Source organism: Myotis daubentonii, chromosome 9 (assembly GCF_963259705.1).
Source record: "Myotis daubentonii chromosome 9, mMyoDau2.1, whole genome shotgun sequence".
NCBI lineage: Eukaryota > Metazoa > Chordata > Mammalia > Chiroptera > Vespertilionidae > Myotis > Myotis daubentonii.
The window spans coordinates 4,829,700-4,857,530 of record NC_081848.1 but is presented as its reverse complement, the minus strand read 5'-3'; the positions used below and the strand labels follow the sequence as shown (position 1 = coordinate 4,857,530).

Sequence of the window (27,831 nt, the reverse complement as noted above, 5' to 3'; positions counted from 1 at the left end):
ACAGTCTAATGCAGGACAGAGACAAGTACACAGACAATTTCAAAACAGCAAGACCAAGTCCTCCCTGGGGCACTTGGGAGTGGAGGAAGGTCTCTTGAGGGAGGTGACATTCACCTGAGACCTGACAAGTGAACAGGAGCCAAGGAAAGGGGGAAGGAGTCACAAGCCTTTGAGGTCCGAGGTTCAGAGAAAAGAGAAAGCCTGCGGGTGCATGGGAACCTGAGGACACAGCAGAAGCTGTGTGCCTGGCTAAGAGGTGACCTAGGGTGCTATTCATGCTATTTCCAGAGTTTAGGTGTCTTTAACTCCAGAAAGGCATGAGGGTTTTTTAAAGTACATTTTAGTACATAATGTAATCGTGCAGTTGCAATTCAATGCTTTCTTTAAAAAAATCTTCATCCAAGGATATGTTCTTATTGATTTGAGAGAGAGAGAAAGGGAGAGAGAGAGAAACATTGATCGATCAGTTGCTTCCCATACATGCCTCAACAGGGATCAAACTCACAACCTAGGTATGCGCTCTGACTGGGAATTGAACCTGTAACCTTTTGGTGCACGGAAAGACGCTTCCACCAACTGAGCGATTTGGCCAGGGCCGCGATTCCACGCTTTTAAGCAGCTGTGACCCACCACCACTGTACGTGAAATGAGAGCCTCCACAGCATGCATTCCTGTGGCTCTCCCCACTGCTATGGACTGGACACCATGCATTCTTGACAGCTATGCACAGGGCTCACATAATCACCAGGCCTCAGGCACTAGGGCAAAAATCATACTTAAATTAGGAGCATTTTATGAAATGGATAATTATAAACCAAAACAAAAAATCTTTGGAGTAATTCCATTGTTTGAATGCTTCTAGGGTTTCCAGGTCCCTTCTTACAAGTTTGTAAGGCCTGGAGTAACAGGACTGGGAAGGTGGCAGCTATGGGGGTGCAGGAGAGGAGCACCGTGGCCAGGGATTCCTGGCGTTGCATACCACATTAAAACTTTATTTTGAGGAGGTGCAATGGTAACCCACTGAAGGATTTCAAGCAGGGACATGATGTTCTAAGATCTGTATTTTAGAAAGCTCGTGCACGTTAGCTGCAGAGTGAAAAATGGGGGTGGCAAGCCAGTTAGGAGGCCACTGTATTAATTTAGGCCAAGGATGACAGTGGTTTAAGGAAGGACAGAAATAAGGCATTTACCTTACAGGCACTGGGGAATAATTTGATATGGGAAATGAGGGAGAGGAAGACTTAAAGATAAAGCCCACATTCCTGGCCTGTCTAATCAGAAGATGACAGTGCTTTCCCGGTCACTCAGGACAAGACATAGGTTTAATGGGCAGGCCAAGGTCGTTTGGGGACATGCTGGACTAAAACTGTGAGTGTCTGTGGGACACCAACTAAGTATGTGCAGTAGTCAGGCATGTATATCTATGTAGACGCATCCACAAGAGCATGCGGGGCTGCAGAAGCACCTGGACAAGGCCACCCAGACAGGGTATGTAAAAAGAAATGGAAATAGTGCCGAAACCGGTTTGGCTCAGTGGATAGAGCATCGGCCTGCGGACTGAAAGGTCCCAGGTTCGATTCCGGTCAAGGGCATGTGCCTGGGTTGCGGGCACATCCCCAGTGGGAGATGTGCAGGAGGCGGCTGATCGATGTTTCTCTCTCATTGATGTTTCTAACTCTCTCTATCTCTCTCCCTTCCTCTCTGTAAAAAATCAATAAAATATATTAAAAAAAAAAAAAAAAAAGAAATGGAAATAGAGCCTAAGATAAAAGTCGGGGTTTCACAAATTTCAAGGAACAAGCACAAAGGAAAACTGAAAAGAACCAAAGAAAATATTTCAAAAAGAAAATGGTCAACAGTGACTAACACAGTTGGGAGGTCCAGAAGAACAAAAGTTAAAACTGTCCACTGGATTTACCAACAAAAGTTTGTTACTGATCTTTGCAAGAACAGCTCCAATGGGCAGAGCAAGTCTGTCCACCTCCCTCAAAGCTGTCCGCCTGGCCCTCACAGCCTCCCTGACCCTGCTCTCTCCGATGCGTCTGCCGCCTATCAGTCCCTGGGACTCACCCAGCCCTTAATCACATGCGGCCTTGCACTATTCCAGTGGTTCAGCGAGGCCAGCAACTGTAAACATGATTCTTTCCTTTTCCAGACCTGTGCCAAGCCACAAACTTGTGGGACTAATCCATGACAAGGTAAGTACAGAAATTGAGCAAGATTTTAAAAATCTTAAAAAGAGAAGGTAATATTTTAAATAGTTATGGATATAATAAATATCCAATCTTATGGTACTATGAGATTGAATGAACAAATGAATGAATGAACGAATGAATGAGTGAGTGAATTTACCCAGGAGAGGAAAGTAACTGGAAATAAACAACCCACGGCGAGGGGTGGGGGTAACAATCTTTTAATGTAACCATCATATACAAGAGATGGGACTGAGGGATGCCAACTGACTAGGCTAGACCTTGGGAAAGCCAATCAAGTGCTAAACCCAAAACGCAGGGCAGTGCTAATCAAAGGAGAAATGGTGCATAGAAGGTAATATTGGAAACGAGCAATTTATTCCAGAGAAAACTTAGCGTGTGCTGCCCTCTGGCCGCGAGGCGTTACCTGTGGGAAGGCGCCTCCAAACTGAGGGGTGGCAGACGCGCTTAACTAGGTGTAAGTGGTCCGTGAGGATGAGGCTCTCTGGGAGCAGGCTTCAGTGTAGAAATTATTTGGTTAAGAAAAGAAGTTAGCCAAAAAATAAGACTGGAAAGTTCTACTAGCCTGAGGAAAATGTGATTACATTGAACACCCTAAGTTTAGAGAAAGAGGAAATTCAGACATTTAGGTTAGAAAGCCTCTTTTTCCCACCCTATGCTCACAACCTCTTTATCAAAAATCTCGGAGAGAGTGAGCTGGGCTCTGTGCTGCTACTCACTGGTGTCATGGTGACAAGTGGGGAGGGTCCCCGTGGGCGCTTCAGCAGCTGCTGGGCATGTAGTTGGATGTTGGCTCCTCCATCTGAAGCCCTTCGGCCAAGGGGACCCATTCCATTTAGCAGCTGGAGGGGAGGCGGCTGTAACAGGGACTGCTCCTGTCGGGAGTGGAGTGGGAAGGACAGGTGGATGAGGCAGGGGGAGAGGAGGAGAGGAAAAGAAGTGCTCTCATCCACTGACGTTAAGGACCCTTGGTTGTGATGGACACTAGAGAAATCTTCCCTCACACCCAGATGCTTTCCTTCTCTACAAAGACACCCTTAAATCCTGGAAGGTCTCTCAGTCTCTTAAAGAAGTGGAAATGTGTTTCTTTTGGGCAAGCCCTCTCCCATATCCAGGTACCTTGTACTCAAGCTGCCCAGTTGGTTGCAAATTTTGCATGGGCAACAGGTTGTGCATGAAGTTCATGTTAGGGGCCACCTGAAGGAATGGAGCCTGCGGGTTGACTCCAGGAAAGCCAGGTAGGAGCTTCTGCAGATCGTCCATAACTTCCATGCTAAAAGAAACAGGATGACAGAGAAGTCTGGTTAATATTCTTTTTTTAAAGGTTTTTTGTTTTTTAAAATATCTTTATTAAGAGTATGACAGATACCTTTCTTTTATCCCCCCATTGAACCCCTTCTACCTGGTTCCTGCCCTGTCCCAGGCCTTCACCACCCTACTGTCTGTGTCCATAGGTAATGCACATATGCATATAAGATCTTCGATTAACCTCTTCCCACATCCCCCTCACACCTTCCCTCTGAGATTTGTGGCCCCACCCCATAACAAAGAAACAGAATTTCCGGAGGATGAGGCCAGAAATTAGGATTTTAAAAAAATTCCCAGGTGATTCTAATGTGCAGCCAAGGTTGAGAACCACTGTATTAGGTAGAGCTGTTATGTCTCCTGGAATTGGTAGAGTGGCCTTGTGTAGTAGGTGTTCTTTAGGGCCCAATGGCTCAGTCTCCTCAGTCACCTGAGCTGGGCACTCTAGGTGCACCTCTGTGTGGGCTGTGCACAGTCTTGTTGTAGTTGAGCACTGAGAGGAATTGACCTCCAGGCCAATCAGCTGTGACTAAGTGGAAGAGCTGCTGTGCAAGAGACACCCTGGGCAGCAGGACTTGCTTCAGTGGGGCTTGGTGCTCACTGTGTCAACCCCTTGAGTGTGTGGCTTGTGGATGTGTAGAGTTGTAATCAGCTATGGTCTGAAGCTGTCCACAGGGTGCACTGGCTCTGGGGCCTCCCGGGAGGTGCAAAGTCAGCCACTGCCTGGGGCCACCCAGCAGGAGCTACAGAGGGATCTGCAGAGTTTTCCTATTTGTATTGGGTTTGGAAGTGCCCAGGTAAGGCCCAGCTGTGAAGGAAGGCAGGCTGGTGATAGTGCCAAGTCTTGGGTCTCTTATTGATAAGCACAATGACACCAGCTGCTGCTTTTTTTGGGAAACATTTTAGCAAAGTTTGAGCCAGGACAGGCCATTCATATGGAAAAGCTGCTGAAAAGCTTGGGTAGGGCTACAAATTGGATGGGGCGGGGTCTTAGGAATCACCAGGGTGGAGTGAACAGTGTCGCCACGATGATGGAAACTGAGATATGGCTGCTCATTAGCTCTGTAACTGGGGAGGTCCCAGCATAGCAGCAATGACCCCTGAGAACACACTGGTCTGGGAGAAAGCCTCCCGCAAGTTCCTGACCCAATACCAGACAGTCCAATTCCTCCTATGTGGGAAACTGTTTATTGCCTTCACTATCTGATAAACATAGACAGAGCACTCCCCGAAACCCCCCCAAGGCTGGGTGCCTTTGAAGCCCTAGCAAAGCCCGGAGCTAGGCGCCACCTCTGTTTGTCCAGACAGTGGTAGCTGAAACTACTCCCCCATTTATTATTATGTAAATCCTTGCTGATGGGCTAGTCTGCTTGTTACTGGGGGGTCGCCTGCCTAAGGGCTAACTCCAGATCAATAAAAGATTGGAGCAGCCTGAGCATGGGTGGAAGTCCCTCTCCTTGAGTTGGACTTGCCCGCCTGGACCTCCGATATTGCAAAATTATCTCGTGTCTTTTCTCTCATTTGCTGTGCGGCTCCTCTTTCAGGTACCGAACCCTACTCCACGCGGGTCGTGGAAGGAAACACACTCAACACTCCTACGTCCCTGGATTCCCCCAGAGCTGCCACCCGGTGCTGGAGCTTAGAGGAAGCAGGACCTTGTAAGTCAGTACAAAGGCTCTTTAAGAGGAACTGCTGGGTCTCCAGCAGCCTGCGTGTTACTCAACCACCATCCTGGCTGGTTTTTACAGCCCAAAGTTAGGGGGACTTCTCTGCCCAGCTCTGGAGCCCTGGGTTGGGGGTTTGGTGTGGGGCTGGGACCCCATGCTTCTTACAAGAGGCCTTGGAGACCTCTCCCAATTAAAAAAGGCCACAGCCCGTCCAGCACCTCTGCCCCTCCCAGCAGCCATGATGTGCTTTCTTCTTTACTTCTCTAGTTGTAGGACTTCCATTCAGCTGGTTTGAATGATGGCTGTTGTCTTTTAGTTGTAATTTTGATGTGGTTGTGGGAGGTGGTGAATACTGCTGGTGTTTACCTATGCTGCCATCTTTTCTGGTTAATATTCTTACTCAAAGTTCTATATCCCCAAACTGATGAAATGGATAAGTTCAGTATAATTTATTATATATTTTTCCACTTTCCCTGCAAATTTGTATTTCTCTCTAAGATCCCAAAGCAAGTAGAAGTCCAATGTGTGGAACCTGGCTGCCTGCCACTTTACTGTTTGGAACTGGGGATTGCTATTCTTTATTGACCACTCATGTGAAACCAACAGCTCTGAGCCCTGAGGAAATACTGGCACCGGTCCAGCTCGGGCCTGCACAGTCTGGAGGTGAACAGCACATTTCTGGAGTACATAGGCCACCCACTAAAACCTGGCTGCCTGGAACAGCAACTCATTCACAAGGGAAAGAAGGCAATTCCTCCCGTCAGTGCCGGCAGCACAGACACGCCGCGATGTGCAAGGCTGTGAGGCTCCTGCAGTGGGACTCACAGCACACTGTAAACCAACAGGTCTTCCCACTGGCAGGGCAACACTGCGGACACAGCCTTTGGAGCCAGACTGTTCCCCTGCTGCCTGTGTGAATGTAGGCCCAGAATGAGAAACCTAAAGCAAGCCGATCAGCAGGCCTGGGGATCTTTTTCTGTAAATCACTCAGAGAAAAGAGGTATTTAAAAAGCAAAACAAACACACAAAAAACCATAACAACTAGCTTTACACCTAGTTGAACTTTCAAGAGAACTCTCTGACACAACCTTCTCTTCTCTACTCAGTAGAGAGAATATCCAGAAAAGATGAAAGGGTATTTTTAATGTTGAGTCTTCAAATGTAGAACAAAAAAGGAGAGAGCCAGCCTTTAGGACATCTCCCAGGTGGGAGGGCATCAGGGACATATGGAAGGACTATTTTGGGAAAACACTTTGGGTAACTGGTACTTATTCAGTGTGGTTTTTGGTTTTTGTTTCCTTAATTTAATTTGTAACACAGATAAATCACACCATACCCTTTGTCTTCACTTCCAAGATGAGTCTTGCATTAGGACACGTAGCGACCATCTCTCGAAGCTGTCAGACGAACTTTGAGAGGCACTTTTACGTGACTTAGATCAGAAGACCTCAACCTTTGTGGACACAGAGACTATCATACTCTTCACCACAGTGTTGCGATTAATTGGCATGATGGTGGCTACTGGCCCACCATCCACTAGGGCAGCGGTTCTCAACCTGTGGGTCGCGACCCCTTTGGCGGTCAAACAACCCTTTCACAGGGGTCGCCTAAGACCATCCTGCATATCAGATATTTACATTACGATTCGTAACAGTAGCAACATTACAGTTATGAAGTAGCAATGAAAATAATTTTATGGTTGGGTCACAACATGAGGAACTGTATTTAAAGGGCCAGAAGGTTGAGAACCACTGCACTAGGGGCAGCTCTGTAATATTTTTAGCAAATCAAATCTGGTCTACCGGGGACCCTGAGCTGGGTTACAAACAGGTCTTGGCCACCGGATTAGTTTTCACCTGGGAGATACAATGAAGTAGGAAAAATGCACTGGTGGGAACTTAGTCAGGTGGGACTTTTTGGCCCTGAGGTTAATTAGGGCTCAGACACTCACCGGGGGTCAGCCACACCCACTGTGTGCCTCCTCATTGACAAATAGCGAACCAATGCTTCAGGGGAAGGCTCTTCACCCTCATCACTGTCCAAGTTCACTGTCCCATCCGGCTGAGGTGAAGGAAAACACAACTGAATTAGACATGAGAAGTAATTAGAAATAAAAGTAAGGCAAGGAAGCAAGAATATGGGAAAGATTTCAACTGACAACGATCAGAGATCGCCACTTGCCTCCACAATCTGGTTCTCTGGGTTGATCAGCTGCACCTGCGGAACGCTGATGTTCATAGTGGTACCCGCCTGCTCCGCCTGGAGGGAAGTACATACAGATACACACATACTATAAACACTAGAGGGAAATGATAGCCTTTCAAAATGTTCTTTTTATTTTTAATCCTCAACTGAGGATATGTTTTTATTGATTTTAAGGAGAGAGGAAGAAAGAGAGAAACATGTGAGAGAGAAACATCCATCGGTTGCCGCCCATACACGCCCCAAACCAGGGATCAAACCCACAACCTAGGTATGTGCCCTGGCTGGGAATCAACTCACAACCTTTTGGATGACGCTCCAACCAACTGAGTCACCCAGCCAGGGCTCAAAGCATTCTTGATTGCTAAAGTCTATGTTTCTATCTCTGAGTCTTTGGTTCCTTAGAAGCTATATTAAGAGAGTTGTGTGTTTCTGTTTTTGCTTTTTGTTTTTTTTAGAAACAACAGTCTCAATGATTTACTGCTTCTTAAAAAACAAAACAAAAAAAAACCACACCCTGCAACTACAGTTGTCTACCTCGAGCACATAAAGACCCTTCCATCCTCTCCAAGAAAGGTTCCAATCTTTGCTTGATCTTTGGACTTAAGAATTCCTGAGCAGTGGCTAACCACCCTCCGCCCCGTCCCCAAATGTTACTTGTCCTGAATCAGGTCACAGGAATCACTGCCCACCTGGATACTGACTGGTGCTTGAAAGGCCATGGCTCGGGGCATGCCTGGAGGTCCTCCGACATGCAGGGTTTTATGTCTCTTATGTCGATCACACAGCAGATGGTAGATTGCACTATAGTGATCATAGGCATCTGTGCTTAATGACTACCAAGAGAGAAAGGAAAGAGTAAAAACCCTGGTGAAACAGCAGGTCAATGACCAAACATTAGTAACATTACCAGACCAAAGCATCTCTGTTCCAAGACCCAGAGAGGGGCAGAGGAAGAAGAGGAAGGAAACAAAAAGATCAGGTTTCTGCTGGCCACCAGATGGGAGGGGCGGGTGAAAAGGATGGGATTACGAAGTACAAATTGGTTGTTATAAAATAGTCATGGAGATGCACAGCATAGGGTAGATAGTCAACAACATTGTAATGGTATCAGACGGGTATTAGACTTACTGGAGTAATCACTTCGTAAGTTACATAAATGTCTTATCTCTATCCTGTACACCTGTAACTAATATAATGTATATCAACTATAATTGAAAAATTTTAAAAATTATTTAAATAAAAAAGACCCAAGTTCCCAAGAAGGAGAAAACATTTAAAAAGGCAACCCAAGGGAGTATGGCCACACCTCCCTTTGCTCTCCATTCCTTTAGAGATACCTGTAGTGTCCGCTCTCTGTCCAGTCCAATGTCCTCCATGGCCAACAGGACATCCTCATTCAAAACGTCTACCTGTCTTTCTTCTTTTATCTGCCGGCATTCAGCTATTAACTGTAACATTAAAAAAAAAGGTAAGCCATCACACCCCAAATTAGCTATGCTAAGATGACATATCACATATGCATGTCACCCATAGCAAGCTGTTCCAGGCCCCTAGCTTGGGATATTTTTGGCTTCAGACAAAGCAATAAAGCCCCGGGGTAGCTGTGAGAAGACAAGATCCTCATTTTCATGAGCAACTCTGGGGTACCTGGGATGGCCACAATGGTTTAAATAAAGGTATGCTACAGGAGCCACTGAACTAGCACACTAGGCAAGAGGAAGAGACGTCCCCATGGTGGGTACGCTGCAGAACTGTGGGCTGTTCTGTCTCAAAAGCCAAGAGACTGTGACTTGGGGGTCAGTAGTACAGAACTGGTCTCACTGTTCTCCATCAGCTGCTGGTTTAAAATTCCCACTTTCACTCCTTGCTTGAGTATTACCCAATAGTTTGTGCCAGGGCTGCCTTTTCATGTCCTGGCCTAATTACAACCTCATGCAAAAGAGGTTTCAGTAGTTCTGAGAAGCGTTCCCTAAGGCAAGTGGTGCTCACTCACCCTGTCAAAGTTGGGGTCGTTGTCCCCTAACTTCATCCACTTGTGTTTGCATATCTGCTCCATTGAGAGGCGCTTACTCGGGTCCAACACCAGCATGTGGCGGATCAAGTGCTCACACTCTGAAACAAAGAGCCTGTGTTTAACTCCGTGAAGGAGGTACCAGTGGTGCCCCCAGCGAGGCAAGGTGAGCAGGGAGATTTTCAAGTTCCTTGTTTCTCATTTGTCTCTCTTGCTCCTTGATCCTTACCTATGTCATTGCTTACTCCAGAAGGGACTGGCAAAGATGGAAAGAGGTGGAGAAAAGAGGGATTCAAATCTGGTAGGCTGGTTAATACCCTCACTAAAAGTCTGATTAGAAAAAGTCTCAGGATGATCCACAGATCTCATTTATTTATATTATGTGTGGCCCCACTTAACACAATTAATGAGGGGATGAATGTCCTCAAAAGAGATTCAGTCTAGTATAAGGTCCTCAGAATGGTGAGTTCTTTCCTCCTACATGTACTGTTATGTGCACACTCATGCCCTGACTGTAGGAGACCAAACCTCTCTTCAAACTCAGGAATTGAACTTTCTAATGGTTCAAGTATGGGGGAGAGCGGCACGCATCTGATGCACACACCAGGACTCTCTGAGAACTTTGTAATCTTCTCAATGGTGTTTAAACATTCACAGGTGCATACAACTGGACTCTGAGCTATAGATTCAAATCAATAGTTATTTCGCTCTGGGAGCTCAGACTACAAAACATATTGCTGAAAGAATAATAGATTCAAAATCAAGAAGCTTATATTTTTATTTCAAAACCATCCTCTACGTTTTCTCACCTATAAGTTGAGGGTATTGAGGACGATGTGGGAATAGTGCCTGTGATAAAGGTGGTGATGGTGATGATGATAAAAACAGTGTTAACACTTCTGAGCAGTTTGCAATTATGATTTTCTCATTTAATCCTGATAGCAATCCTAGGAGGAAGGTACTATAGTCATTCTCATTTCAGAGATGGTAAAAATCTGGCACAGAGAAGTTAATAAACTTGTCCAGGCTCACATGGTAAGTCAGATTTCAAACCATACTGCTTCTCTACTACAGAGCTGTGGGCAGGACCCAAACTTCTGAAACACTCTTTCAACATCTTCATCCAAGACACCATCATCTCTCACTTAGACTATTGCAAATGTTTCCTAGATGGTTTTCCTGCTTCCATTCTTGCTCCATAAAGAAGCAAAGAGGCTATTTCTAAAACATAAATCTGGGCACATTACTACCTTGCCTGCAATTCCTCAAACTCTTCCCATAACCCTCAGAATAAACTACAAAGTCCTGGGCCTACAGTCTTGAGCCTCCGTCTCTGACTTCATCCCCTGCCATCTCCCCACTGGTGCACAGAACTCCGTCCAGCTGCACTGGCATGCTTCCTAGTCTGTGCGCATGCTTAACATACTCCACTGAAGGCCTCTGCACTTGCTGCTTCCCTTAGCTGCAATGGCTGCTCCTCTGACCTTTACATGGTTGGCTCCTTGTCATTTGGGTAAGAGCTTACACGTCACTTGCTCAGAAGCTCTTCCCTGGCTACCTAAACTAGGCCTCCAGTCACTATCCATTACAGTGACGAACCTATGACACGCGTGTCAGAGGTGACACGTGAACTCATTTTTTGGTTGATTTTTCTTTTGTTAAATGGCATTTAAATATATAAAATAAATATCAAAAATATAAATCTTTGTTTTACTATGGTTGCAAATATCAAAAAATTTCTATATGTGACACGACACCCGAGTTTAGTTAGGGTTTTTCAAAATGCTGACACGCCGAGCTCAAAAGGTTCGCCATCACTGATCTGTTATGTCACACTAGTTTTCTTCACACTAATGACTTCTTTGTGAAATCATCTTATTTATTTATTTACTTGTCTATTATCTAACTCTCCCACCACAATGTAAGGCCCATGTCTTTCCTACTGCTGTTTCTAGTACCAAACCTCTAATATCAAACATGGTTATTTACACCTACAGGAGCTGAATACATAGCTACTGACTATATGAACAAATAAACATATATTGACTATTTACTCTAACCGAACAAGATTGTACTTGTGAAAATGCTTTTTTAACTATAAAAGTCTGTAAAATATAGGTTAAATTTTTTTCTGTTTCTATTTCATTATAACTGTCCTGAAAACAAAACTGGCCAGTGATACTAAACAATAAACTACTTCTAATTTTAAAAGACTTTTTATATATGAGGTACTATGATTACCAAATGTATTTCATTTAATCTCACAACAACTTTAAATTAGATACTATTATCAGTTCCATTTATAAACAAAGAAGAAACAAGTTAACAAACTCAACACTGCAAAATAATGGCAGAACTGGGACTTGAGAGCTCTTCTTGACTTCCCTGTTAGATATCTTTACATGGATATAAATTCTGCTTCTCTATTTTTTCAGAGTAAATTCAACTCTGCAATCCCACAATTTCTGCAACATTTGGCAAACACTATTCTATATCACCATGTTGAAAGGAATACAAAGAGTAATTAAGGCAAATTGCTCTTAATTTAGTCTAACTTATAAAATACAACAAAGCAAAATTCCTATATTAAAATGATTTTTAGCAGGCATTAATTTGTTCTTGCTTTGTTACTAAAACTATATTCAAATGCAGTGTAGATTCTAAAGCCTGACGTTCCTACAGTCCTAAGAAATAGAGGAAATGCTATCTACAACATTAAGCTTCTATTAAAATTATGTTTCAAAGTAGCAAGAATAGACCCCACAATTGTAGCATCCAAATAGGTTATAAATATCGCCAACACACACCTTTTTGGTCTGCAATTACTTGAGGAAAACAATGTTCTTAATTTAGAAAGTTACTAAAGCTAAAGACCCCTGTGCAGGGAGAAGGTCTGGGCCTGATTCCAAATATGTGAAACTTGTTAGGGCCGCTAGGTGGCGCTCTTCCATTTCCTTTTGTTTTTCGTGCAGCATTTCATGCATAAAAGGTCACCACGTTGCTCCTGATTCAAAGACCAAGGCAGAATGACATTCAATTATAAGCTTGGTTTAAAACAAATATATATATGTATATTTGTTAATCCTCACCTAAGGATATTTTTCCATTGGTTTTCAGAAAGAGTGGAAGGGGGAAAGGGGGAGAGAGACAGAGAAAGAGAAACATTGATGAGAGAGAGACACACTGGCTGGCTGCCTTTGCACGTGCCCCAATCAGGGCCGAGGATTGAGCCTGCAACCAAGGTACATGCCCTTGACGGGAATTGAACCTGGGACTCTTCAATCCATAGGCAGATGCTCTATCCACTGAGCTAGAGCAAAACAAACAAATTTTTAATGACAATTTCCTTAAATACAAAATAAATCAACACCACCATAATATGTCCTGATTAGAAAACATATCTAGTGCAATTGCAGGGTCTTGAAACTTACATTTAGTCATCTGTAACCACATTTTTGGTTTCAGATATCTTGAAAAATCTCCAGAAAAATGCAAACAAGAATTTATACACAAAAATGGGAAGGTCACTTGAGGCTATTCACGGAGCCCAGGAGGCGTGCCACATTGTCTACATGTTTACAGGCCCCACGTTAAGAATCCTGGTTGCAGGAGCAATACCTAAAGAAAACAGCTTTCACCTTGTCTGCCCTACATAAGATCCAGTATGTAAAAGAATGAAAGCTGATCCCTTTCATATGTTGCACAGCATGGAAAATACGAGAAAATGCAGAAAACTCGATATTTATTATCAACGCTTACTTCCTAAGTGTCATACATAGCTCATGAAATTAAATTCAAACTAGATCTGAATGCACCATTCTACATAAAACATGGGAAGAGAGTGAAAACCAAGGGAATAAAATGCTCACAAACCTAACAGAATCAACCAAATGATCAACTTTTCCAGAAGTACTCTATTTTAATGTCAAAAATGGCTCTATCACTTGTTCCCACCCAAGAGGCAGCACCTTTGGTATGAATGAGGTGGAAGCATGCTGGGCAATGCAGGAATATGCTGCTCAGCTTGTGCATGCCAGAGGGGCAGCCCACGAGAGCCCGCGTCTCTCTCTCGCCTCCGGGTGGAAATCACTGTGGGCCTGTGAAAGCTGATCCGCACAGGGCATGCGAACAAGGGGGTGCGGCTCAGGCCTGCCCTGCCCTGCCGGGCGTGCTCGCAGACACCAGGATGGCTGTGGAGAGAGCTGCTGTGTGTGCATTAAGAAGGCCAGATCTTTCACTTCTTTTTTTCTCTTTTGACCTTGATAATAAACAACTTTCTCTAAGATGCTGAAATATTTGGACTGCGGGGGTGAAAAATAATGGACGGAAAAGGGGAATTAAAAACTAACTTCAAATTCTCCGAAAATGCAAATCTGTCTCCAGTGTCCAAGCTAGAAGAAGTAGCATCACTTAAAGAATTCCCCAACTAAAACTGTAAAATCACCTGCAGCAAGGTGCCAGGCAGTGAGACTGATTTAGCCTGAGAAGAGGTGTAGGCAGGAGGGAGCATGCTGGCTATCCAAGCATCTGGAGGAGTTTTATAAAAAGAGACAAAGTGGCCCTAGCCGGCTTGGTTCAGTGGATAGAAAGTCAGCCTGTGGACTGAAGGGTCCCGGGTTCGATTCCAGCCAAGGGCACATGCCTGGGTTGTAGGCTCGATCCTCAGTAGAGGGCATGCAGGAGGCAGCCAATCAATGATTCTCTCTCATCGCTGATGTATCTCTCTCTCCCTCTCTCTTCCTCTCTGAAATCAGTAACAATGTATTTTTTTAAAAAGAGAGAGACAAAGTGGACTTACACTGTGCTGCTGCTCTAGGGGAACCTGGAATAATTAGGAAGTAACAAGTTCAAATAAGGAAACGTCTTTCTAATTTAAATTAGAGTTGATCCGAATTACTAGGCCAGGGTCCTGTTAGGACCTGCGTGGGCCTCTTGAGGAAGGAGAGTGGGTAGTCAAGTGGGCAGGGCCACACCTGGAGCACAGCTAATTGCATCCATTTAACAGACAGGTGTTCTGAGCAAGATTTCACATGAAACAACTGGATAGAATGAACTCCTAGGTCCCCTTCAACTCTACAAACCATGTGAAAAGGGAGTGACTTGTCCTGTGAAACAGCGTGCTTATTATCACTTGGAAATGTCTGATCCCAGGTTGGCGTTTGTCACAGAAGGCCTTCTAGCATTCGCTGAGAGGAGAACTGGGAGGCCTTCAGGGCTGGAGACTGTTTCGCTGAGCTGTCTGTCCCCGCGCCCACTGTGGGACCTGGGAGGTAGCAGGCCCTCAATACTCCAGTGAAAAGAACACAGGACTAGATGGCGACTGCTATAATTCCTTCAGGCAGCTTCAATAAGCGGAGTCTAAGAATGTGCAACTGATAAGCATTCTCCATGCTTCCAGCTAGGAAAACCAGACAACTATCATTTCACAGAAGATGAGATGAGGCACTCTTTTAGGAGAAAAGCCTGGATCAGATGATTTCCAAGGCTTCAGAATTCTTTGTCTCGTACAGGGGTACTTCCTTACTCATCTTTGCTGAGGCTAAATAGGGTAATCTGTCAATCCGATTACCACTTGAGGAGGCAGCCGAATATGGGCATAGCTATAGCATCAGGCTAGGATATAACAAACCAAGACGTTCGGCAGGTAAGTATTCTACATAAATCCTGTGGATTTAACTGAAAGTGTTAATAATACATCTTTAGCATATTACGAGAGTAAGAGTGAAAGACACATAGAAAAAAATAAAAAGAAACATAGGGAAGGAGGGGATGAAAGATTAAAAGAACAATTCTTCAAATATATTATTTAATAATTATTAATATTTATTGAATATTTACATGGTAGACAGAGCGCTAAACTTTTTTTTAAGATTTTTAAACTTGGCTTTTAGAGAAAGGGGAAGAGAGAGGAAGGGAGGGAGAGAGGGAGGAGGGAGAGGGAAAGAGGGGGAAAGGGGGAGAGAGAGAGAAAGAAACATTGATGTGAGAACGAAACATCGATGGCTGCCTACCAGGGATTGAGCCCTGGGCATGTGCTCTGATTGGGAATCAAACTGGCAACCTTTCGGTGTGAAACTTTTAAAGTTCATTTAATTTAAGTATTTAGTTCATACACCAAATCCTATAATTCATTATATTAATTTTATAGAAAAAGAAATTAAAAATCAGAGAAGTGAAGAAACTTGACCAGGATATAAATTCTGGTCAGTCTTATGAATTCTTATCCCATCTAGTTCATAAAATAAATTAATTATTGATGTTTTAAGTAGTAGCCAGCATCCTATATAATAAAAGTCTAATATGCAAATCAACCTACTGGCAGAACAACCAGTCACTATGACGCACACTGACCACCAGGGGGGCAGATGCTCAACACAGGAGCTGCCCCCAGCCCACAGGTCCCAGGCCAGCCAGGGCAGGTGCCAGCAGGGGCCTCCCAATCGCCCTGCCAGTTGCCCCGCAGAGGTAGGCGACCGGTGGTGGCAGCAGGGGGTGGGGCCGGCGAGCAGGCAGCACCAGGCCAGCCAAGGCGGGTGCTAGTGGGGGGCCTCCCGATCACCCTGCCGGTTGCCCCACAAATTGGCCCTGATCGCCGGCCAGGCCTAGGGACCCTACCCATGCACTAATTTCATGCCCTGGGCCTCTAGTGTCTTAATAAAAACAAATCAAATCAATTTCATTCCTCTTCTGACAGATCAAATGCCATTTAATCTCCACAGGTTTCATCATGGTAGAGTCACCTACAAGCCAAATTAATAAAAAATGGGCCCTGTGCCAATTCATAGAAGAGTGTGAACTAGTTGGAAAACAATGTTAAGGGAAGACGGCAAGTTGGACTAAGATACTCAGAGAAGGCAGAAACACAATGGTGAGAACTAAATGCACTACAAAAGAAAGCACTTTGTTTCGTAGTTGGCTTGCTTCATGGTGATGAAGACTATGATGGAAGGCTGAAAACAGGCCTCCCCAATCGAGGAATCACAGACAAGGGGAAGGGCTAAGTGAAAATTCGAGGAAGTAGATCATCAGAATCTTGAGGCTGATCCTATAATGGAGAAAATGCCAACTGTCCCTTAAACCCTGTATGTGATGCCTAAGTGTGGGACATAGCAAAGCAGTCATTTCCAGCTCTGTGGGCAGAGGAGTGGTCTGAAAGAAGTGGAGTCACAGATTCTTTCTGACCACATAAAACTGCTAGGGGAACAGAAGACATCTGTGGCCAGGCGACCTGGGAAGAATGCAAGCCAGAAGCAATCACCCATGCATTATGCTAAATGAAATAAGCCAGTCAATGAAAGAAAAATACCACATGATCTCATTCATTTATGGATAATTAAGACCATTATAAACAGATGAACAAAAACAGATACAGAGGCAGAGCAACATCGAACAGACTGTCAAACTACAGCGGAAGGCTGGGGAGGGTTGGGGGGTGGGTAAGAGATCAACTGAAGGACTTGTATGCATGCATATAAGCATAACCAATGGACACAAGACACTGGGGGGTATGGGAGGCTAGGGGAAAGTCAAGGGGAGAAAAAAAAAAGGAGACATATGTAATACTCTTTGTAAGACTTTAAGTAATAAAACAATTAAAAAAAAAAAAAGAAGCAATCACCCAGGAAATGCGTGTTTCTCACAGGTGCTTGGAGGAAAGTGTACTCATTTAATAAACACTAGCCCAAGAGTTGTTTATTTTCAATAATTTTAACAAACTTCTTAATAACGTTTAATTCTCCAGAGCAATTCAAATTTCAAAGAGAGCTCTATTTTTCTCAAATCTCAAAATCCAAAAAGGAAACAAAAATAAATTGGCTACTAAATCTCTAAGACATGTTTCCCTGGAAAATGAGTAATTAAAAAAAAAGATAAATGGAACTAAAGTCTTAGACTTTGCAGAACAAGGACACTGTGTAAACTGCTTGAATCTCATCCATTCATTTTATCCAGCTCAAGTACCAGTCTGGGGAGAACTGATACTACTATAGCAGACACAGAGAACAAGATTGATCCATCGTTGCAATGATGGAGCAACATAGCTTTGGTAAGAGTGTACGCTTTTCCTTTATATATTCTGGACTTAACAAATGTTTGCGACCTGGAGTTCCTCTTCAATGCTACCTGCCTTTTCCAAAAAGAAAAACCATGCACAAAACATGCTGTTTTTCTAAATGAAAAGAAAATAAAAGTTTGTCATAGTGGTCAGATCCTGTCATAACATGGTTAAAGTAGTGTGACTATTTTGTCACACCCCTATATAAAAAGTGAAAAAGTAAATCAATAAGAAATGTGCTCTGACTGGGAAGCGAACTGACAAGATACCTTCTTTTGGTGAGAAGCTGGCCAGAGTTAGAATCCTCACTCTGCTGTGGACTAAGCCCTTGAAATGACATTTTTCATATACCCAAGGAAACCCTGTCACTGTCAGCTGTCAGCTGAGGTCAAACCTGTTTTACACAGTGACTATTTTAAAACCTAAACAACACAGACAAATAGTCTCGAAAAAAGACATTTCTATGTATAAATAACTGAATGTGCTATCCTACAGATGAATTCAGAGATTGCATAAATGTTAAATACAAAAATATACTAAATACCAGGGTTTTTTTTTCATTGTTGTTAACAATAAAAAATTTGTTATACTGGATATTGTTAGAACAATGGTGTTGTAGGGATTGGATGATTTTTACTCTATGCATTAAATTTGATACATGACGGACACACTAGAACTATATAAGCATTTCTAACTTGCACATTAAGGGACTTTATTTGCAGTAATAGTCAATACTACAGCTTCACCTAAACAAAGAAAATACACAATCTTGGAATTAAATGTAATCCATAACAGTGCTGGTTACAGTAAGATGTGACTCATAAAATAAGCACATCTTACTATATCAGTTCCTCTAACACAATGGCACTGAGGAATAAAATGCCTTATTTTGAAACCTTTTCTTTCGGTTCTTTTGGGGAAAGAATGGGAGTCCCAGGACTGAAGTACTCAGTAAAAGTCCTACAAGGATAATCAGCAATAGATCAGACAACAAAGTGGAGATTTTTTAAAATTAAATACAAATTCCAAGACCTTATACTCTGGTTTCTCTTCAGATCGCATAAATCTTTCGCCTTTTACAAATTCCAAGACCACCATTTCCTGCAAATTGTTATCAGAATGTTCTGGAATAGAAATGAAGTTCCTTATAACTACATCCTGTGAGGCATTTTCTGTGGATGAACAGAAGCCAAAGGGAGATAGATGGCTTGGCACAACTTAGCAAATGAAGATGGAGCTGATAAGAAAAGCTTCTGTTAGGGATCAATAAACAGGCTGAGAGGCGTTCTCTTTGGTTTTAACAGTGTATCAACCTGAGATAGACTGAGGAGAAAAACAAATGTTTGACTCATGTATCTCAATTTATTAGAAAATAACACCTATTTCTTGAACTTTCCTAATTTTTAAGTTTTTCTAGGTGGCTGTAATGTTGTCAGCATTACAATCCCAAGTTAGAAGATACGGGCTGAAATGCTGGTGATATCAGTACCTACCTCTAGCACAGAGCCACACTGCTATACTACAAGCTGTCCAATTTGCAGCTCACATTTTTTAAATAAAAGTTTGTTGCTTATACTATCATATCGTTATTCAAATATATGATTAAGTCCTAATTTCAAATGAACAAAATTGTGGCTCAGTTTTACTTGATATTAACTTTTTTCAAGAAATAATCCAGAAAAAAGCCGGGAAGATGAAAAGCTGCCCTGCTTGCTTGTCTGTCCGTGGTTTCTTGGAGGCTGTGTCTGACGCCAAAACAGCAGGGACCCAGCTGTCTGCGCTTATGAGTTGGATTGTGAGTGACTATGGCCACCCTCACCCCGGTGCATCGCCAGCAAACCTACCCCTGCAGGAGATAAACTGCACTCAGCTGAGTCTACAAGACTGAGAGGAGTTGGAGTGATTTGAAGTTGACTCACTGTAAAAGTTTAGTGAAGTCAAAATGTCTCAAAAAATCTATGGTGGTTCAGTGGTGGAGATGCAAGGAGATGATGACACTAAACATTTGGAAGTTGATTAAAGAGAAACTCATTTTTCCTTAAGTGGAACAGGACCTGCGCAGCTATGATTTAGGTCCTGTTTAGGTCCATAGAGAGTCGTGATGGCACCAATGACCAGGTTACCAAAGGTACCGCAGAAGCTATCAAGTATAACGTCGGTGTCAAGTGTGGCACCATCACCCCTGATGAGAAGAGGGTTGAGGAGTTAAAGTTGAAACAGATGTGGAAGTCGTCAAATGGTGCCATCCGGAATATTCTGGTGTAATGTCTTCAAGGAAGCTATTATCTGCAAAAATATCCCCCTGGCCTGTGAGTGGATGGTAAAATCCACCATCATAGGCCGCCATGGGTATGGGGATCAGTACAGAGCAACTGATTTTGTTGCTTCTGGGCCTGCAGAAGTAGAGATAATCTACACACCAAGTGATGGATCCAAAGAAAAGACGTACCTGGTACATAACTTTGAAGAGGGTGGTGGTGTTGCCATGGGAATGTACAATCAAGATAAGTCAATCCAAGAGTTCGCACACAGTTCTTTCCAGATGGCTCTAAGGGTTGGCCTTTGTAGCCGAGCACCAAAAACACTATTCTGAAGAAATACGATGGGTGTTTTAAAGACATCTTGCAGGAGATCTATGACAAGCAACACAAATCCCAGTTTGAGGCCCAGAAGATCTGGTCTGAGCATAAGCTCATCGATGCCATGGTGGCCCAAGCCATGAAGTCAGAGGGAGGCTCCATCTCGGCCTATACAAACTACAATGGCGCCACACAGTCTGATTCCATGGCCCAAGGTTATGGCTCTCTTGGCATGATGACCAGCGTGCTGATTTGTTCAGATGGCAAGATGGTAGAAGCAGAGGCTGCCCATGGGACATGTAACGCATGTACCAGGAGGGACAGGAGATATCTACCGATCCCATTGCTCCCATTTTTGCCTGAACCAGAGGGTTAGCCCACAGAGCCAAGGACTTGGCTGCTTGCATTGGAGGCTTACCCAACGTTCTGACTACTTGAATACGTTTCAATTCGTGGACAAACTCAGAGAAAACTTGAAGACAAAACCAGCGCAGGCCAAACTTTAAGGTCGCTCCTTGGCTTAAGAGGACAAGTGTGTTTTGGTAACTAGGTCCATTGGTTTACATTTTTCTGTTTAACACTCAAGGGAAGGGCAAAATCAATTTTCTTTTTAGTAGTCAGAGATTAACTTTTCTATAAGTTTACAGCCTTTTTCTTATACATACAGTTATGCCACTCCAAGAATGTGGCTGGGACTTTTTAACTTTAAATTATATTTTCTACTAGTAGCTTAGGAATTACTTTAGTGCTGATTTTTACCCTGTCACTTTTGCTCATGTTTCAATATAAATGACCAAAATGAAGAGTGCTTGAATGGTAAACTACAGCCACAGTTTTGGTCCCTAAAATTGTGTAAAGTAGAAATTCACTTCCTTCCCTACTCTTCGTGGCCTGGGCTCTGGGTGCTGTTGGTGTAACAGGTGTCCCATCATGTGAGGTCCAGCTGCACCTTAAACTTGCACAAGGATTGAAACGAAGAGCATGGGTGCAACTAAAACATGTTAAAGACACAGCAGTCCCTTGTGTCAAGAGCTCTAACGGAAGGTTTCGAAACGTTAAATGTGTCTGAGGCCACTGGAGAGCTTGTGATCCAGGAATACTCCCTGGGGCTTGTCTCCTCCTCTGGGCCTGTGGGCCTGTGTATTATGCTGCCCCAAACACACATTTCATTCAAGTGCAATAACACGAGCTGCACCTTTTTTGGATTTCTGGCCTGTTTTATTTCCTTTATATAAATGTGATTTTTCAGAAGTTAATTTTAAACACTATTCTAGACTGTTCTTCATCTGCACTATTACTTTTAAGTAAAATTGAGTGCTAATGACTGAAAAGGGGAAAAAAAGGGAATAATCCAGCTGTAGACGGACAAAATGTCTATTCCAAGACTCTTTTGATAATTGGGATAACTTGGCAGATATGTATTTATTGAGAATTAAATTATAATCAAAGACAGATAGTTTCTGAAGCCAGACTGCCAGAATTCAAATCTCAGCTCTGCCACTGACTAGCTGTGTGATTCTGGGTATATTATTTAACTTATCATGTCTCAATTTTCTTGCCTATCAGATGACAAGAGTAGCCTACCACATAGGGTTGTTTTAGATATTAAACAAGTTATGCAACAGTTCTGTACAAAGTGTTCAATGAATGTGAGCTACTGCCCAAATCTCTGGAGTCCTTCCACTCAGAACTTTTTCCTTTACTCTATTTTCCTCCATAAGCTAGGAGACACTTTTCTTAAAAAGGTAATAATAAATAGGGCAGTACCAGTATTTACCCACTGGTCTTCTATTATATAAGGTAAAATCATGGAGCTGGTCAGGGGAGGCCTGCTAACCTCTGACCTACATAGATCCAGCCTCTTTGCTGACATCGTTTGTGATTTCTGCATTCGCTGACATGAAAGCACCACACAGATTCTCTCCTGCAGTACAGTATGCCTCAGAAAGCAATGAGGAAATGCTTTGAGGACTCTAAGCCCCTTAGTAGATGGAGACTGGTGGGTGAGCGGCTTTAATCTCCTGTCCCATTCCCTCTAAACAAAACGCTTTTAGCCAGGCAAGATGCTTCGAGGTTCTCAATGAGTAAGCCAATCGGGGCCCATTTGTCCGAGTCGAAGCAGAAGCTTTTGGCAGGAGCTGCAAAGCACAGTCTCCATCAGAAGCATCTCTAAGTCTGGGCCTTCCACTCCCAGTGATAAGGTGCTGTGCAGCACTACAATTCATTAAGTCACAATGAAGTCTAGTCAATAAGGACTCAAAATATTGTCCCGTGAGAGATCTCTATGTGCTCACTGTCACTGCAGTTTTTTCACTGTAAATTAATTTTCCTTCAGTTAAATAAATGACTGATCTTACTACATTTGCTAGCAGTATGAATGGTGAATAAGAGAAAGTGGGCTTTAAGAAGTAGGCCTCTGTTGGTTTTTAAAAATATATTAGGAGTGAATGAGTCTGGTGCTCAAAAAATGTAAGTTGTTTGCTTCCCTCAGTGGGAGGGGACAGAGAAAGCATCTGCTACCATGTGGCCAGGCCACCTCTCATCTTCAGCAACAGCCCAAGCAACAGCAAGTTTCAGCTTTTAATCCTTCTATAATTTAGGCTCAGTGTTGTGCCTGAATACTTTCTGGGATGCTCTGAGAAATTTAATCCAAAAATTCTGGTCAAGTAAAATACATTTACAGTAGATCAAAAAGAAAGTCTATGGTAGATCAAAACCTTTTTAAAACTAGAAGTCACTTGACCTGGTCATTTACATACCACCTACACAACAAATGCACATAAAACCAATTAATAATTCAGATAATCACCTAACTCTTTGATAATAATAAACCACTGGGGTCTGGTGTAAAAGTCTATAGGTAATTCATGATGATGCAGTTTGTCATTAAAAAATATTTTCTTGAATGTTTATACCATACCAGGCACCGTTGGGTTTTATGGAAGACTAGAGGCCCAGAGCATAATTAAATCGTGAGCATGTAGGGTCCCCTAGACCTAGCCTGCCATCAGGGCCATGTCCACCACCCCATGATGCCTCGCACGCTCTGTGGATACTGCTGGCGCCCCGCCCCGCAACGCCTCGCACACTCCGCAGATGCTGCTGGTGCCCTGCCCCACCTGTCGCGACAACCGCTGCTCATTTGGTCGTGATGCCCTAATGGCCAAGGCCTTTTATGATATAGATGATGATGAGTGAAACACAGTTCTGCTGTAAAGGAGTGGCATTCTAGGGAGAAAGGAGGAAGGCATATACTTAATTATAAAACTAGGTAGTTTAAAGTCAATTCAGCCTAGAGTAAGTCCTCTTGAAATTTATAGCATCATCATTCCAATGCATGTCCTTGGCATATGTCAGGATGCCCACGAAGGGAATCTTGTATCCAACAATGAAGAGTCAGGCACAGAATGCCCGCTAAGTGTGAGGGTACTTCATTCCACACATCACTGACAATAAAGAGACGCTTAGAATTCCTGAGTTATGTCCATTTGTACTGCATGGCCTCCTGCACAGCTGTAGAGACTCTGGAATTCAACTCACTAGAAGAAGCTAGACTCTGGGGCCTTCCCCACGCTGCCTCCCAAATGCTAACTTAGAAAATGATACCAGCTCTGCTGGAGTTTCTATATTCTTTTGGCAGAAAAATAGGTCAACTCAGCTCAAGTCTGTGACAACAGCCTAAGAGAGAAAACGGTCTTGTTCTTTGGGACATTATTCCATTACACGACCTCATATAGTACAGGGACAGTGGGCCTAAAGGCTCCACCCAAAGAATGACCTCGAGGTCTAGTGAGGTGCAACTGGGCCCCAAAACTACAAGTGTTTGCAGAAAAGGGCTGAAAGGAAAGACTCGGTTTCCTTCATCTGAACCTGAAACTTTATGTATATGATGTCTAAGCTAAGAAAAGACTAAACAACCTTATGAATCCATTTTCTCCCAGGCCTTATCCCTGAGACAGCATTCTCTGGTGGGCCTTTGGGATTGAGGCAAGTCTGAGCACTGGGATATCCTTGAGGGCAGGAGAGATCAGACTGGTAACATAGCTACCATCATCTACTCACTTCCTAGACTGGGTTGTTCCTCATTTTCTGTACTTAATTTTACAAAAAATTTTACTCCCACTTAAGGAATTATTTGTCTGTGATTAAAAAATGACCACATCTATAATAATAAATGGGTAATATGCTAATTAGACTGGACATCCTTCCGGACGACCTTTCAGACGAAGCTGGGGCTGCAAGGGAAGCCCGGGTTCCAGGTGCCAGAGGGAAGCCCGCGCCAGCAGCCAGAGGAAGGAAGGCCTACTCTTGCACAGATTTTGTGCATCAGGCCTCTAGTTTAGGATAATTAAGTTGGTGTTCTCTGAGTTTTTAAACTTTCATGTTACCTTGGATCATATTACAAATATTCTTTCTAAGTAGTTAAATGCAACAGAGTTTATTTCTAAGCATTAACAGCCAATGTGGTTGCCAGCATGGTTAGCTATTCGGCCAGCACTCACAACCTGAAGCCAGCTCTAGTGAGGCTCGCGTAAACACTTGCCATGGTGCCAAGGTGGGGGAAGCAGGGGCCACGCTGCTCACAGGGGTCCCTGAGGACGCTGGGAAGCAGAGGAGGGCTGTCCTTCCTACTGCACTGTGGTGGGCATCCATGGATATGAGTGCTGACTTAACCATTTATTACTTGTGGCTCTAGCAAGTAAACTGATTTCTTTAAACTTCAGCTTCTTAAACTTCATTGGCAAAAATGACAAAAGAATAGGTGTCAATGCCAATTCCATAGTACAGTTATAATAGTTCAAATTAGATCAAGTATAGGAAATACTGTGTAAATTCAAAAGCCATACAGAAATGTTAATATTATTATTTTAAATACTAGTGTACACTCTGGAGGGGTTTTGGTAGTTAGCATTTTAACAAACCTATTCATTTAACACATATTTTGTCCTAAGCCCTGGGTATACAGCACTGAACAAAACCAAAGTCATATTACCGTCAGGAAATCCATAATGCCAGACGGTAGGAAGTGCTATGAAAAAATAAAGTCGAGTGATGGGAAAGGGTGATGGGGTAGCCAGGAAAGGCCTCTGTAAGGGGATACCTAACCAGAAACCTCAGGTGAGGTGAGGGGCCAGCCGTGCAGATATTTGAGAGAACAGGAATGTGTGTGCTGGGCAGGGAGGCCTGTGTGGGTGGAGTTCCAAAACCAAGGTGAAGAGCAGCAGGAAATGAATTGAAGGGTTAGGAGGGGTAAAGGGGATCACAGTTGTGCCTTGTAGGCATAATGACGACGACTATTTGAATTTTATTCTAAGTGTAAATGAAAGCCACTGGAGTGGATTCCATTTACTATCTACTTACCACTTACTGAGTCCTACCCCATGCCAGACACTGGACTAGGCTCTAGACAACTGTGAAAAACCACGCTTCAGCTTTACTTTCTCTAAGCTCACAGTCTAGAGAAAATAAGGAAGATATATAATGAAAGAAGTAATACAATAAAAAGTTTGCTAAGCCCCATGATAAAAGTCCAGACACAAAGAATGGTAGAAATTATCTAGATTATTTCTATTACATCTAATTCTTTTTTTTAAATATATATTTTATTGATTTTTTACAGAGAGGAAGGGAGAGGGACAGAGAGCCAGAAACATCGATGAGAGAGAAACATCGGCCAGCTGCCTCCTGCACACCCCCCACTGGGGATGTGCCCGCAACCAAGGTACATGCCCTTGACCAGAATCGAACCTGGGGCCCTTCAGTCTGCAGGCCGACGGTCTATCTACTGAGCCAAACCGGTCAGGGCTGTCACATCTAATTCATATTCTAGAATACAGGAGTGGATGGGGGGGGGGGGGGGGAGGAAGAAGCATTCTAGGCAGAGGAAATTATTCCAGGGAACCAGAGGAAATTAGGGTGACTAGACGGGAATGGGAGTTAGACTAAAGAGATAGATAGGAGCCAGATCATAAAGGCATTTCTCTGCCACTGTTTTTTTAAGCAGCAGTCCTGAGGTCAACTTAGTTCAGTGATAATCAGCATTTCTAATGTAACAGAATAAAATATATACTGTATACAGTAAAGACAAACTTTGCTTTGTAAAAAAACTTGTGTTCAATTGTGGACGTGTGTGTATGGGAGGGGTCTTAGGTCAGAGTATAAAATATATTTTTCACTACGGTTGTGATAAAAATGTTTGAAAGTTAGCGCTCTAGGCACTGTAAGGAGGAAACTTCACCTAAAGGCAATGGCAAACCACTACCAAAGCGAAGCTGGAAAGTGACATGATCAGCTCTCTGTGTGTGTGGCTTTATTATACATGCGCTACGAAGATCACTAGGCAGCACTGTGGACATCAGATGAGAGAGGGACAAAGTTGGAGCCATGAATCCATGTACTGGCAACAACTGAATACTATGCAGCAGTAAAAAAGAAGGATCTCTTACCCTTTGAGACAGCATGGAGGGGCCTGGAGAGTATCATGCTGAGTGACATGTCAGTCAGAGAAAGATAAGTATCACATGATCTCACTCATATGTGGAATCTAATTAGCAAAACAAACTGATGAATGGAGTAGATCTAGAGACATGGAAGCATGGAAGAGTGTGGAACATCAGAGGGCAGGCAGGGGAGGGAGGGTGGGTGAGAAGTAATCAACCAAAAGACCTTGTATTAATATATACATAACCCATGGACATAGACAGCGGGGTGGTGAAGGCCTGGGGCAGGGGGTGGGGCTGCCTGCAGGAGGTCAATGGGGAAGAAAGGGGGACATATGTAATACTTTAACAACAAAAATTTTAAAAAATAAATTAATTAAAGAATAAAAACAAATAAAGCCCAGAAGACTTAGCAATCTGCCACATGACACTAGTTGCTATACCCAGAGCCCAGAGCCAAACTCAGACAAACTTAGCAGGGCTCTCCGATGCCAAAGCCTGCACACGGTTTCTACTCAACCTTCCTTCCCAAGGGACCAATTCAGCTAGGTGGAGATAAGAAAGGTTGTTAAATGGCCCTTTATGCTCCATCACTCAATTCCTAGGGTAACATGTCTAACTTTCCTTGACACCAGTCATAGCTGTATGCTGACAACGCCCTTACCTGTGGACATAAAAAATGGGATGCGGAACTTGCCACTCAGCACTCGGGCCCGCAGATTCTGCAGTGTGCTCCCATCAAACGGCAGGGCGCCACACACCAGCACATAGAGGACGACTCCAAGGCTCTGCATTGCAAACAGAGAGGGCATGCAATTAATTGCATCAGAGGAAACTAAGAGGCCGTTATAGTACTTGTCTGAAGAGTAATGTGAGTCACGCACAAGATAATGGAACACACTTCTTCCTTTTCTTATTCATGAGAAATAATATGGGGCACTGTCAAGGCCAATCATCTTTAGAATTGTTAACATTCTTCTTTGCTTCCAGACTGTTAGTTTGGGGTAATATATCTAGAACTGCTCTCAGTATTCATCCTCTAGGAAGATAGCCAGTGGCAACAACAGAAAGAGTCTGTTCTTGACAAGGGCACCCACCCAATTGCCCTTGGTTTTTTCTTTATGCACAGGCAAAGGAGGAGTTTGAAATCTGTGGCTCAATCCCTAACACAACGGCTGGGGAAAAGATTGCATAAAGAAATGGGAATTCAGCCCTGGCTGGTTTGGCTCAGTGGATAGGGCACCGGCCTGCGGACCAAACGGTCCTGGGTTCGATTCTGGTTAAGGGTGCATACCCAGATTGCGGGCTTGATTCCCAGTAGTGGGGTGCAGGAGGCAGCCAATCAATTATTCTCTCAT

At 43.5% G+C, this 27,831-nt stretch overlaps 1 protein-coding gene and 1 pseudogene across 5 annotated transcripts in view; one reads left to right on the top strand and one right to left on the bottom strand.

Annotated features, from left to right (window-relative positions):
- SIK3 (SIK family kinase 3) overlaps positions 1-27,831 on the bottom strand; it is a 299,150-nt gene that overhangs the window by 28,864 nt on the left and 242,455 nt on the right. For all 5 annotated transcript variants that reach the window (XM_059707774.1, XM_059707775.1, XM_059707772.1 and 2 more), the window contains exons 6-13: positions 27,138-27,261; positions 9,384-9,502; positions 8,728-8,838; positions 8,080-8,223; positions 7,367-7,444; positions 7,137-7,246; positions 3,333-3,486; positions 2,933-3,088 (exon numbers count right to left, since the gene is read on the bottom strand). In XM_059707774.1, coding sequence (XP_059563757.1) covers positions 2,933-3,088; positions 3,333-3,486; positions 7,137-7,246; positions 7,367-7,444; positions 8,080-8,223; positions 8,728-8,838; positions 9,384-9,502; positions 27,138-27,261 — 996 coding nt within the window. The remainder of the gene's footprint in view (positions 1-2,932; positions 3,089-3,332; positions 3,487-7,136; positions 7,247-7,366; positions 7,445-8,079; positions 8,224-8,727; positions 8,839-9,383; positions 9,503-27,137; positions 27,262-27,831) is intronic.
- Positions 19,397-20,539, top strand: LOC132240510 (isocitrate dehydrogenase [NADP] cytoplasmic-like; annotated as a pseudogene).